This window comes from Camelus ferus, chromosome 31 (assembly GCF_009834535.1).
Source record: "Camelus ferus isolate YT-003-E chromosome 31, BCGSAC_Cfer_1.0, whole genome shotgun sequence".
Taxonomy (NCBI): domain Eukaryota; kingdom Metazoa; phylum Chordata; class Mammalia; order Artiodactyla; family Camelidae; genus Camelus; species Camelus ferus.
In genome coordinates this window covers 5825822-5838651 of record NC_045726.1, presented here as the reverse complement: position 1 = coordinate 5838651, position 12830 = coordinate 5825822, and the positions used below count along the sequence as shown (strand labels likewise).

Sequence of the window (12830 nt, the reverse complement as noted above, 5' to 3'; positions counted from 1 at the left end):
ATGTTCTAATATTCTAATTCTAATTCTAATATTCTTCTAGACTAGAAAGTACACTAAGCGGGTCAAAACACCTCGAACCATCGACTGGTTTTTCAGGCTGAATAGACAAGGAACACAGGCACATGCAGAGTGACCCACCGCGCAGAAGAGCGCGTTGGAGCCACGATGCTGTGTTTCGGAATGAAGAGGAAGCTGAGCAAGACCGCAGGCAAGCATCTCCTCGCTATTTCCCACTGCAGACTCCGAAAGCACAGAAAAGCCAGCTCCTCTCTCCTGTCTCTCCGAGCCCAAGGCCAATGCAAACTTTCTGACAACTGTTGTGTTTGAATGTAAAAGTCAGAGGCATTTTGCCTTCTCTTCCATGGATTTGCAGTATCAGCAAGCTATGGTCAACTCCCTGTAGCCGGGCTTGGCTGATAACACTGGAATATGAAACTTTTACAGTTTCAAGGACAGAGTTGCATATTCTTGTAATTGTCTGCGCCTGAATTCTGAAAAGTGCAACCAGGGTCAAAAGCATGAGACTTTAAATTGGGGGATCCCTGTACAGGTAGCACTTCGACAAAATCAGAGGCAGAATCGCATCCCCCTCCAGGCGTTGCTGAGAGTCAGACCCTGGACTAAACAGGGAAGCTATCATTTTGGGGACCCTCACATGTCTCATTTTGCTGTTATCTTTCTCCAATCCTCGTTAAGTTTTTTTTTCTTTTTTTTTGGTATCATTTTACTAGTCATCTGTCCCATAAGACATCCAGCCTCAATAAAGAAATAAGAATACGGTCACACGCCATATTTTAGCCACATTTTTCTTCCCTAACATTTAGAAAAATACCCACCGCTGCTATAAACCCAGTAGCTCTAATAAACTGTCAAAATACTCTCCCATCCTTTTTTCCATTTTCTATTCCCTTACTGCCCAAGAATCTCTCTTCTCAAAGGTGGCAGTTACACTAAAAATACAATCCAGGAGGAATGGGACTGGCAGCCTCCTTCTGGCTTCAGTGTTTTTCTGCACTGTTTCCACCTGCAGGTGCTTTCCACTCGACTACACGCCGAAAGACTGGAAGTGTGGGGGTGGCGGAGGAGGTGGATGGAAATTATTCTGTGAGCCTATTTATTATGCTAACAATGCAATCTTATGCATCTTTGATGGTGCGCGATTAGGTATTAAAATTTCTCATCACTAGAAACGTTCTCGGTCAGTGGGAATGACTGCAGACAATTTCAGGTAACGTGGGATCATCTTGCTAGACAGAAGACCCGGCTCAATTATAAAGCCTGCAGTTTGGAGAAAAATTTGATTTTTTTCTTCACATTGCCTAACTCTATTGGGAAATGCAAATGAACATAAAACATAAGGCAAAAACCAGTAATTTTTTATACTGTAAAATAATTTTATAAAGACACAGTATGGCAACTAAAAAGAGTCCCCCGAGGCATAATTTACTGATTTTTTCCCCTAAAGGGTTAATTATCTGTGCACAAAGTTGAGTTTTATTTAATGGACATTACTGGTTTAAGATTCCTAGTCCAGTTTTCAGTTATGCCCTTAAATAAGGCTGATTTTCTCACCCCCTCACACCAAGGTTTCCAGAGGAAGATTGAAGTGCACACGTGAACATATTAGTTAGACAGATTTATCAAATATGCATGACAACTGCACAACTCTGAATTCTGACCCCATGCCATGATCTTGGCACGCTTTTGGAACTGCATACGCTAAGGAGAAAACCAGCAACAGACTAGGAAAAGCACGTTAAGCGATGTTAGGGTTACACAGGCGTGGACAGAGAGAAGAGGGCTTTTGTCCAACTGTGTGCAGTACTCTTCCTGTTAACACTTAAACCACAACATTCAACTATGATTCAGTAAAGACTGAACTCACGGTCAGCAGACGAGCCACCGATTCCTAAGTGACAGGAAACTGAGCGACCAACCACGACTTTTAGATCATGGATGTGTTCATGTTAGGCGCTTCCTACAGAGACTGTGACAACGGTGGCACTGATGGCCGGTGTGAGGATGCAGGGGGTAGAAGACATGCATGTGGAGACAGTTCCAACTCATCGCCAGAGCAAAACGTGCGCCTCGGAATGCAGACGGTCAAAGGGAGAGGTATCCCCTGCAGACACTTCCCTTGAAATGAAGACCATGCAGCCCCCCCCAACAAGGAAAATGGCTATTAAGTTTTAGAGCATCGATAGTTAATCTTTTGGAATTTTAAAGGCTCCTCCAGGTTAAATAGAAAATATCTGAGATTATGGAACATACATGGTTTCTATAAAATTATGATAGCAAAGTGTGCAGTCAATGGAGTCAATCTCACTGCAAAACACATTCAACGTAATGAATCAAAACAGAGAGAAACCACTGGGCGCGCGGCGCGCTGCCACTCACTTGGCATGGCGGATGTCCGGGAGGGACCTCTCCAGAGCAATGTTGTTGCTGACAAAAATGTTGAACCCATTTTCCCTGTAAGCTGAATCATCGTGGTCCTCTTCGGTGAGCGGGTAGGGTTTCCCGTGCTCGCCCTTCCCTGCCGGGAGGAAAGGAAAGTGCGATTATTACCTGTGTGAAAACCCTTTTATCTCCCAGAACAGGTAACACTTGCATGTGTTTCTTAAGTCACCTGCTACTGTGCTCCAACAAAGCTCTAGAAGTAAGATTTTATTTTATCATATTATTCAGAAAAACGAAACATGCTCATGATAAAAAGCAAACAGAATTAAAAAGGATAATCTTACCTTCCAGGGAAAACCACTGCTAAGACTTCAAGTGTGTGTTTGCCAACGTTTGTATGCAGATTCTAATATACATATTGCTTTATCATTTATTTTTCTCCAACATTAACTGTATAAAAAAATCACTTCAATGACTTCTGATGGTTCATACTATTTCACTGTATCCCAGTGTACACCATTCTGCTGAAGATCTATTTAAAGTGATTTCGAATTTTCCATACTATGAACAATGTTGAAACAAACATGTTTGAATATATATTCCTAGTTATGTATCTTTGGAAGGGGGAGGGTAATTCCTACAAACAATTGTCTGAATATCTTTAGAGTGAGTGGTTTTCACACATCCTCAGAAGCATTAGACCGTATTTTGAAATTTACTGGTGAAAATATATATTATTCACTTTAAACTTGCCTTCTCTTGATTACTCATGAAATTAATTTTACATACACTTATCATTTGTAGTCCTTACATGGCAAAATGATCGTTCAGAGATGTTTAAAATCAACTGGCATTTGTTTCAAGAACAATTTATACGTTATGCTTATTGAAGCTTTCTTAACTACGTATGTTGTCAGCATTTTCTAGGTGTATTTCATATAAATCTAATTTGAGGCTTCTGTTTTCTGCTTCTGCCTTATCCTAACAACAAACAAAAAACTGAGCTGCCTGAACAGTCAACAAGTCTTGCAGGTGAGAGAGGAGAGGACACAGGACAGGCTGCTGCCCCCGAGACCGGAGGGGCAGAGGGCAGAGCCGGGGGCACAGACTCAGCAGCGGAGACCACGGGGGTGGGGACACGCCCTCTGGAGCCAACGAACTGCTGGGGCCCCGAGCAGCCAGCGCGAGAGGCGAGGCCCCGGGAGGCCCCGTCCTAGGGAGGCTCCGAGAATCCCGGGAGGTTCCTCCCCAGAAGCTCGGCCAGGTTCCCAGGGCGAATGTCGGAGAAGAGTCCTCTTGCCCTCCGTGCAGGAGGAGGGGAGGGGAGGCACCTGCAAATGCGCAGAGGACTCCGGTCCGGCCCAGTCACCCAGCGCCCTGCTCAGGGGTAGCCTGTCGGGCCAACTGGCCCCTGGGAAGGGCAGTTCCCCCCAGCCTCCTCCAACTGCGATGCCCAGAGAAGGGACAGGTCAACCAACCATAAAAACAAGCAAACGAACAAAAGCCCTGAGAGAGCCCGCAGCGCCCCCAGCCGGCGGGGCCTGCCTGTGACAGTGCAGGGGCTCCGCTCCCCACGCCTCTGCGCCGCGTCTTGTAAAAGCCGCACTGGCAGCGGTTCCTTCCGCCCAGCGCGTCCTGCGATCGCGAGCAGCGCTGCCAGGGGCGCCAAAGGCAAAAGCGAAGCGGGGCGGGGCGGGGGGCCAGGTTACAGTCGGGGGTCCCTTCCCTGAGCCAGTCAGGCCCCGCGGGCCGTCCCAGGGCGCGGCAGGCCCCACTGACTAGTCCCCCTGAGGGCGGGCCTTGTTGAGAGGACCAGAGTCCTCTGACGCATCACAACCAGACCCGGCGGAGACGCTGCAACAATCAGAATGGGAATGTAAAACAACTACGATCAATGTGCTAAGGGTCGGAAAGGATACAGTAGACAGAAAGCAAGAGCAGATGGGCCAGGTAAGCAGAGAGGTGGAAATTCTACGAAATAACAAAAAATAGATGCTGGTGATTAAAAACAAAAAAACAAACAACATCCTAACCGAGGTGAAGAAAGCCTTTGATAAGATTATTAGTAGTTTGCATGCAGCTGAAGGAAGATTCTCTCTGCTACAGAACATATCAGCAGACTCCAAATCAAGCCAACAGGTCTAAAAATTCAAAAAGCAAACAGAACAAAGAAGGAAGAAAGTGGAACAGGATGCCCAAGGGCGGCGGGGCTGCCACACACATGATGGGGTCAACAGAGGAAGAGAGAGGGAGGAAGGAACAGAAGAAATGTCTGAAACAACAGTGACTGAGGAATTCCACAGATGAGTGTCAGGTACCAAATCACAGGTCCAGGAAGCTCAGCGGACACCATGCAGGACAGATTGCCAAGAAACTATACCAAAGCGTATCATTCTCAAATTACAGAAAATTAAAGATAAAGAAAAAACATCTTGAAAGAATCCAGAGGAAAACACTCCTTACCGAGAGAGGAACAAGGACTAGAATCACATCCAACTTCTCTTCAGAAGCTTTGTAAGCAAGACAGTGGAGTAAAACAGCTAAAGAATTGGGGGGAAAAACTCACCCACCTAGGACTCCAAACCCTGTGAAAACATCCTTCAGTGATGAAGGAGAAATAAAGGTCATCTCAGAGCGAATTTGTTGCTATTAGACCTGCCTTTTGAGAAATGTTGTAACACATGTTCTTTAAGAAGGAAAATGATATAGGTCAGAAACTTGGATGTACCTAAAGGAAGAGCATTGAAGAGGGAATCAGGGAAGGTAAAATAAAAACTAAAATCATTTAATTTTCCTTACTTTTAATTAATACAACAGTTTGTTCAAAGTATAATACCAACAGTGTATTAGATTATGTATGCTTATGTATGTATTATTTGCATACATATTTTATATATATATAAATATATATACACACACTTCTGCATGCTTAGATAAAAGTGACTTCGATGACAGCAATGGTGCAAGAGACAGGAGGAAAGGATCAGGAATGAGGATCATTTTGTTATTCTAAGGCACTCACACACCTAAGTGCTATGGTGTTATCTGAAGGGGGACTTCCATTAGCTGTAACTATACTGCAAACGCAGGGCAACCCCTAAAGCAGGTAACAAGGAACCGTAACTGATAATGCTAAGCAGTAGAGAAAAATGAAATCGTATAAAATGCTCGGTTAAAAGCACAAAAGACAGAAAACAAGTGGGAGACAGAAATGGAATAATGAACATGAGCGACAAGTAGAAAATAGTAATCAGGTCGATATTAATCAAGACTATATATCCATAACCACTTTGAACGTCAACGGTCTAAATGCACCAATTAAAAGAGACTGTCCGAGTGGGTCAAAGTGAATCTAACCTAAGACCTTGTGTGTTCATAACTTTTCGTACCATGAAAGCATCCTTCCACTGCCTTTTAGTTAAAAGTTGTTTTTCATAAACAGAATATTAAAGTTTAATAATTTCTTCTTCAAAATTTTTTGAAGATTCCTACCCTTGCCCCCTTACTAACTCCCGCTGTTGCAGTGTGTGACTTGTTTTCAGTCACTCGAATTCAGTGTCTGTGTGTGGGTGAGGAAATTCAAGCTTCTGCATCTGTAATCCCTCAAAGAAAAGTGAGAGCAACTTTTTTTTTTTTTAAGCTTCTAGTTCCTGACGTAATAGCATTAACCTCAGAGAGCCAGCAGTTAAGATCAAACAGCTGGGGTTTGATAAGGAATTAGATGCCCGAGAAGCAGGCTAAAAATCTCTCCAATTTTAAGGGAGAGAAGCAAAAAATTTTAAGCGTTTCACTTTTGGCATGAATAAAAGAGAAGACAGAATCTCTCAGGTTTTTCTGTTTTGATTTCTCAGGAGAAAATGTCACTTGCTTTTTCAACCTAAATGGAAAATAAAGAAGCCAATGAGAAGTTTCATTTGTGTAACAAGTGACCATTGAGTATCCACTACATACAAAGTGCTATGTAATAATTTTACACACATTTTTGACTCTACACTGTGAAGTCAACTTCGTTCTACCCATGCTGCACGTAAGTTAGCGAAAGAGACTGGTATTTTCAATAAGCATTTCCACGATCAGCAATTAGCCATCACACCTCGGGAAACTTCTAAAAGGTCTAAATCCCTCTCCCAGTAAGTGGTCAGAAAAGGTCTTTTGCCTGTAAACACTCTTTGAAGTGAACTGGATTGACAGGCCACTCGATCAGTTCTGCTTAATAAGAAAATCACAGTGCATTTTTTAAAAATGAAATCAACAGGTGGAACTCTGAAATAAATTCTGCAAAACCAACTTCCTTTCCTTTTACATTTTGATGATTGTTTTCTTATATGAAGATTAAGATATGTTCTAGCTCTTTTGTGAGATTATTTAAATCATGTTTCCTCTTCTGATTTTGTGCACCATCACATTCACTAAGTTACCTGATTTACACAAAATCTGGCACTGCAGAGTTCTTTTTCTCACAAAGCATATTTAATTAACATTCTGTGTATATTCAAAAAATTGTAGTAGTCTTTACTTTCTTTAATACATTTTTCTTTTTTAAATGTAAATGCCTGACTGAAATGTATACGCACACTGGAGGCTTCTTTTCAGTCATTTTTGTGGACATTTTTAATCAGGAGCTTTTACGTTCAGCCACTTTGAAGACCACAAATACAAAATTTTACAGCTCTCCATTCCTTCAAACAGCTGTCAATCAAAGGGAAATTCATTTCCTTTGTACAGATTTAATCTTCAGACTGAAAAATCCCTGGAGCCAAGGCTTTTCCAAAGAGTGAAAGACTCTAGAGTTAAAAAAACAAAACTCGTTAGTCACCAGGGAGGGCGTGCCAGGAATGTCTTCATTGCAGGTGCAAGAATAAGTTTTAAAATTTACGTTCTTACACACAGAGCCAGCGGGTTTTACTGCACATGCTGACAACTCATCTTACATGTTATTACGTGGAGCCTCGGGGTGTATGACGTCTCATGGGGTCTGACGTTTCTTTGGAAAAACAACACAACAAAGCAAAGAGCTCCAGACAAACAAAAAGCGTATGTTGGAAAAATGACATTATTGGAAGGTCTGCAATTATTAGTCTACAGATTTACTTATTTATCATTTTAAAAATTCTAGGGTATCTTACAGTTCTCATCGTAAATTCAAACAGGAGTCCTTTACTTTAAATATAAAAAAAAAATAGTGTGCTATCTGATATGTTTAAAATAGTATAAAAGGTACACCAAGGTATTTTCAAGAAAAACATAAAAACTAAATACAATATATAAATGTACAGGAATTAAGCAGCTAAATTCTAAGTCTCACAAATATGCCTGTGATCCGGTGTTATTCAAGGCACAGAGCAGAAGTAAACATGGAAACCTGGTTCATTTTCTCAGTGCACCTGGCATTTATCTTCCAGATAAAATGACATTTTATTTAGCCTGGCCGTCTCAGAGACTGGTGTGACTGTCGTTTTTAATTTATGTTTAGTGAGTATTTACTATATGCTTGTCTGGGTGGGAAAAGTGACCACGTGGAGAGTGCGACCCCAGGCCCGAAACGGCTACGAACAGACGCTGATTTTGGAGACGCAGGGTCGAACGTGTCCCTGCAGAACTCAGAGGCTGAAATCCTGACCCCCAGCAGGAGAGCCCCCAGGAATGGGGCCTTGGAAGGCGATGAGTCCCCGGGGGATTAGGACTCACGGGTGTGACCAGTGCCCTTACAGAAGAGACCTCAGAGGGCGTCCCTGGTCCTTCCACCAAGTGAAGACACAGTGAGAAGGCGTGATGCCTATCTCTGAACCTCAGCAGATACCAAACTTGCTAGTGCCTCAGTCTGGGCCTTCCTGGCCTCCAGAATGGCCAGGAAAACCATTTCTGTTGTTTACAAGCCACCAGGAGTTTCATCACGGCAGCCCGAATGGGCTAGGACAGGGGAAATGTACAGAACAGTTGCCATGAAAAGGAAAAACAGGACGCGCGGAGGTGAGTGAACTGCACAGTAAGTCCTGGGAGAGTTTCAGGATTGTGGCAAACTGACGAGTTCTGTACGGCTTATAAACTCCAACCAGAAAAGGTGTGTTTTTAGCTCAAACTTGAAGGACAGGGAAGGATTTGCACTCTTTGAACACGTCTGGGGTGGAGGATACAGCATGAGAAAAATCTGAAGTGAATGAACTTGTACAGATGAGCATTTTGAAACGAGCTATTTGAAAAATAATTAACAAACCTATCTAAATAGATTGAGGTCTCATAAAATGGAATATTGAGAGATAAAGTACGATTTTGTCAGAGGAAAAAAAATTCCAGTGAAAGACAGTTGAAGGTGTTTAAACTTTTCCTGAGAAGTAATTGAGTATAAGAATAGCATAAGAAAATCTGTGTTTTAACATTTTTCCAGAAGATTCTTGGGGATAACCAGTTGGATCACTCAAGAATCTACATGGTCAGGCCTTTGCTGGAATGTAATTTTCTTGGAGCGATTTTCCATAATCAGCCCATCTGAAACCAGCAGACGGCACTCCATGCCGTCTTTATTTCCCAAATCTGCTTTTATTTGTGACTCTGTATTGCCTGCTATTCTACATTTACACTTTTACCTGTTAATCAACAGTCTCCCCATTGAGATGCGTGCTTCATGAAAGCGGGGTCTCCTTTCTGTGCCCCCACATATCCCCAGTACCTGGAAGAGAGCCTGCCACACAGAAGACACCTCACTGAATATTTCACAAGCGGCGTACAGGTACGGAAGTGATAAGGATTTGGGCTTGTTAACCAGTGCAAATAAAGATATTTATTTATTCAAAATCGCATATAAAGAATCTTCTCTGAGACGGGGGCTGGGGATTAACTGATGCATGTCCGAGGTATTATTACCTTTGACATCACGTTTAAGAGAAAAAAGTAACAACAGACCATTGTGATTATAATACAAGTGTAATCATCAGAAGTCAGTGAGGGATGGGGCTGTGTCTGGTCCCTGTGGGGCATGGGCTTTAAGCGCAGCACTGATCACATGGCCGGTCCCCCAGAGGTCCTTCATCCATGGGGAATGAATGAATGCATGAGGAGGACAGAGAATCTCTCTCAATGATAAAGGAACCTTTCAGCGGACATAAGAAAGACATCCGGCAGGCAGGCAGAAGAGCCTCAGGCATGGTTCAGAGCAGTGAGATCAGAAAACGTGACTGGGAATTCCAGCTATGGTTTGGCAGGGCTGGAGTGTAGGTTTCATAAGGAGGAGAGTAAGAGACATGGCTGGAAAGGGACTAAACGGTTGGTTTTGCATTATTCTGGAAGTGGTTTAAGTTCTAATTAAAGTGAAGTGTGGTAAGTCAACAATCCACAGTGGACTCTCTAGGGTAGGAGCTAAAAAAAAATCACCCAAGAATGTGTAACAGAAAACCTAACAAAGGAAACGCAATAATAAAAACGCACTATTTCTATAACAAGAAATCACAGAACTTTTCATCTGATAACTGAAAGCTTGTGCCCTTTGACCAGCATCTCCCCACTTGCACAGCCCCCAGCCTCTGGTAATCACCACTCTGCTCTGTTTCTGAGTTCAGCATTTTCAGAGCCACATAGGATATTTATATCCTTTCTCTGACTTAGTTTGCTTGGCGCATGCAACGGATTATTCCTCACCTACAAGAAAGAAGGAAATTTCTTCTATTTACCACAACATGGCCAGACCTTGAGAGTATTATGTTTAAAGAAATTCTGAAAACTCCAGGCCTACAAGGGTTCACTGATGAATTTTTTCAAACATCAACGTGAGAAATAGTGCCATCTTCACACAGATATTTAGAAAATAGAGAAACACTTTTTTTAGGCTACCAGCATAAGCCTGATATCAAAACCAGATACAGGCATGGCAGGAAAGGAAGCGATCAGATCCACGTCTCTCAGGAGGAGAGAGAAAAATTCCTTAATAAAAAGATTAGCAAAAATGAATCTACCAATATTTTAAAAGACAGCATATCGTGACCCACTGGGATTTAGTCCAGAAAATGCAATGTTGGCTTATTATTCAAAATCAATCAGTGTAACTCACATGAAGGAATAGGTCATATCTCAATATCTGCAAAAAATCATTTGATTAAACTCAACAATCATGGAAATTTTCAGTAACCTAGGGATAGAAGAGAACTTCTAAAACATATGCCAAAGGGTGTCCCCAGTAAAAATGCTGCAAATATCATGCATCATTGATGAAAGTGTGACTCTTCCCTCCCCAAGGAGACCTGGAAACACAGCAATCAGGTCGCTACCTCTTCCCAGTCCACAACCTGGAGCCTGTCTGTCTGGCCCATCAAGTGACATCAATCATGAAGAAGAAACAAAAGCTGTAAACGTTGTAAAGGAAGAACAAACACTGATTTATTTGATTTATTTAAAATGATATGAATATGTACCAAAAAACCCCAGCAAAACTGAAAAATCTATGAAAATTGATGTTCATTTGTCAAGGTTGTTACCTACTTTCCATGTACTCACGATAAAATTTGAAATAATATTCTAAAGGCGTTTTTGAAATAGCATGAAAATACCAAGTATTTAGGAGTAAACCTAACAAAATACACACAAGGCTGCTCTCCATTCTGAAATTATAAGAAACAGAGCTGAGAGAAATTAAGGAAGAACCAAGTAACTGCAGGGATATTCATGATCTTGGACTGGAAAAAGGACTTTTAAGCTGTCAGTTCTCCAGGAACTGATCACTTGTGTATAATGGAATCCAAATTAAACCCCAGGAGTTTTTCCCTGTTGGTGGAGGTGGCATTGTGTGTATGACTGGGCTGTTGTGCGTCCTGAGATTGAGAAGCTGAATTAAAAATGTATTTGGCTGTTGTAAACAGTGCTGCTATGAACACTGGGGTGCATGTGTCTTTTTGAATTAGAGTTTCCTCTGGATAATTGCACAGGAGTCGGACTGCTGGACCACATGTTAAGTCTATTTTCAGTTTTTTAAGGAACCTCCATACTGTTTTCCACAGTGGCTGCACTAAATTGCATTCCCACCAGCAGTGTAGGAGGGTCCCCTGTTCTTCACAGCCTCTCCAGCATTTATCGTTTGTGGACTTTTGAATGATGGCCATTCTGACTGGTGTGAGGCGATATCTGAGTGTAGTTTTGATTTGCATTTCTCTGATAGTTAGTGATACTGAGTATTTTTTCATGTGCCTATTGGCCATTTGCATGTTTTCTCTGGATAAATGTTTGTTTTGTTCACAGCAGCACTATTTACAATAGCCAAGACATGAAAAGAATTCCAAATGTCCATCAACAGATGACTGGATAAAGAAGTTGTGGTATATTTATGCAATGGAATACTACTCAGCCATAAAAAATAAAGCAATGCCATTTGCAGCAACATGGATGGACCTGGAAATTGTCACTCTGAGTGACGTAAGGAAGAGAGAGAGAGAAAAATACCATGTGATATCAGTTATATATGCAATCTTAAAACATGACACAAATGAACGTATTCAAAAAATAGAAACTGACTCAGGTAACATATGGTTACGGGAGGGAAGGGAAGAGAAGAGGGATAAACTGGGAGTTTGGGATTTGCAGATACAAACTACTTTATATAAAAGAGATAAACAACAAGGTCCCACTGTACAGCACAGGGACACTATTCAATATCTCAAAATAGCCTATAATGAAAAAGAATATGAAAAGGAATACATATATATATATGTATGTGTGTGTATATATATATATATATATATATATATATATATATATATATATGAAATTGAATCACTAGGCTATACACCAGAAATGAACACAACATTGTAAACCAACTATATTTCAACAAAAAATAAAATAAAATAATAACAAGATGAAGGTCTCCATGTAAAAGAAAAAAATATATGTATTTGGAAAGTCAAAATACCCAGAATAGCCACCACAGTATCAAAGAAGGAAGACACAGCTGGAGAAAATTAACACCATTCTCTTCTGGCTACAGGATAAACCAACACTAATTTGGTTACACAAAACCAGTAATGCGATCACATAGCCATAATAAGCATTCATTACTGGCGATAATATTCCATCTCCATTATCAGATTATGGGAGCTTCACTTTTAAAAAGAAAAGGTGTCTAATATCTAGAAAGATTGGCACTTTTATATTGAAACCCTTATATATGTTTTGATTTAGTATTTAAGGAGCTAACTAGTAAGAAGTGTTTACATTCATTCTGAGCACAGATCTTTAAAGTGGAGGTAACATAAATCCACATGCACACATTGATGTTGATAAGAATTTGCTATAAAAGAAATTAAGAATTGCCTATGTTTAAAACAGACATGTTTGTACAGAACTCTTAGCATGCTATCATTTTCAGCTGTAAGGTGGGCTTGTGGAAAGGTTTCACTTCCTAACCATGTAGTTTCTTCAAATTATCATAAAAAGCTTCCTTGTCTGCAGAC

General features: G+C 41.2%; 1 protein-coding gene across 4 annotated transcripts in view; it reads right to left on the bottom strand.

Moving 5' to 3' along the window:
• The window catches only part of GALNTL6 (polypeptide N-acetylgalactosaminyltransferase like 6), an 803528-nt gene that overhangs the window by 479343 nt on the left and 311355 nt on the right, over positions 1 to 12830 (bottom strand). For 3 of the 4 annotated variants that reach the window (XM_032470884.1, XM_032470880.1, XM_032470881.1), the window contains exon 3: positions 2398 to 2536. In XM_032470884.1, the coding sequence (XP_032326775.1) occupies positions 2398 to 2536 (139 nt within the window). Of the gene's footprint in view, positions 1 to 2397; positions 2537 to 12830 lie in introns of those variants that run through there. The other variant, XM_032470883.1, reaches the window with a different exon arrangement.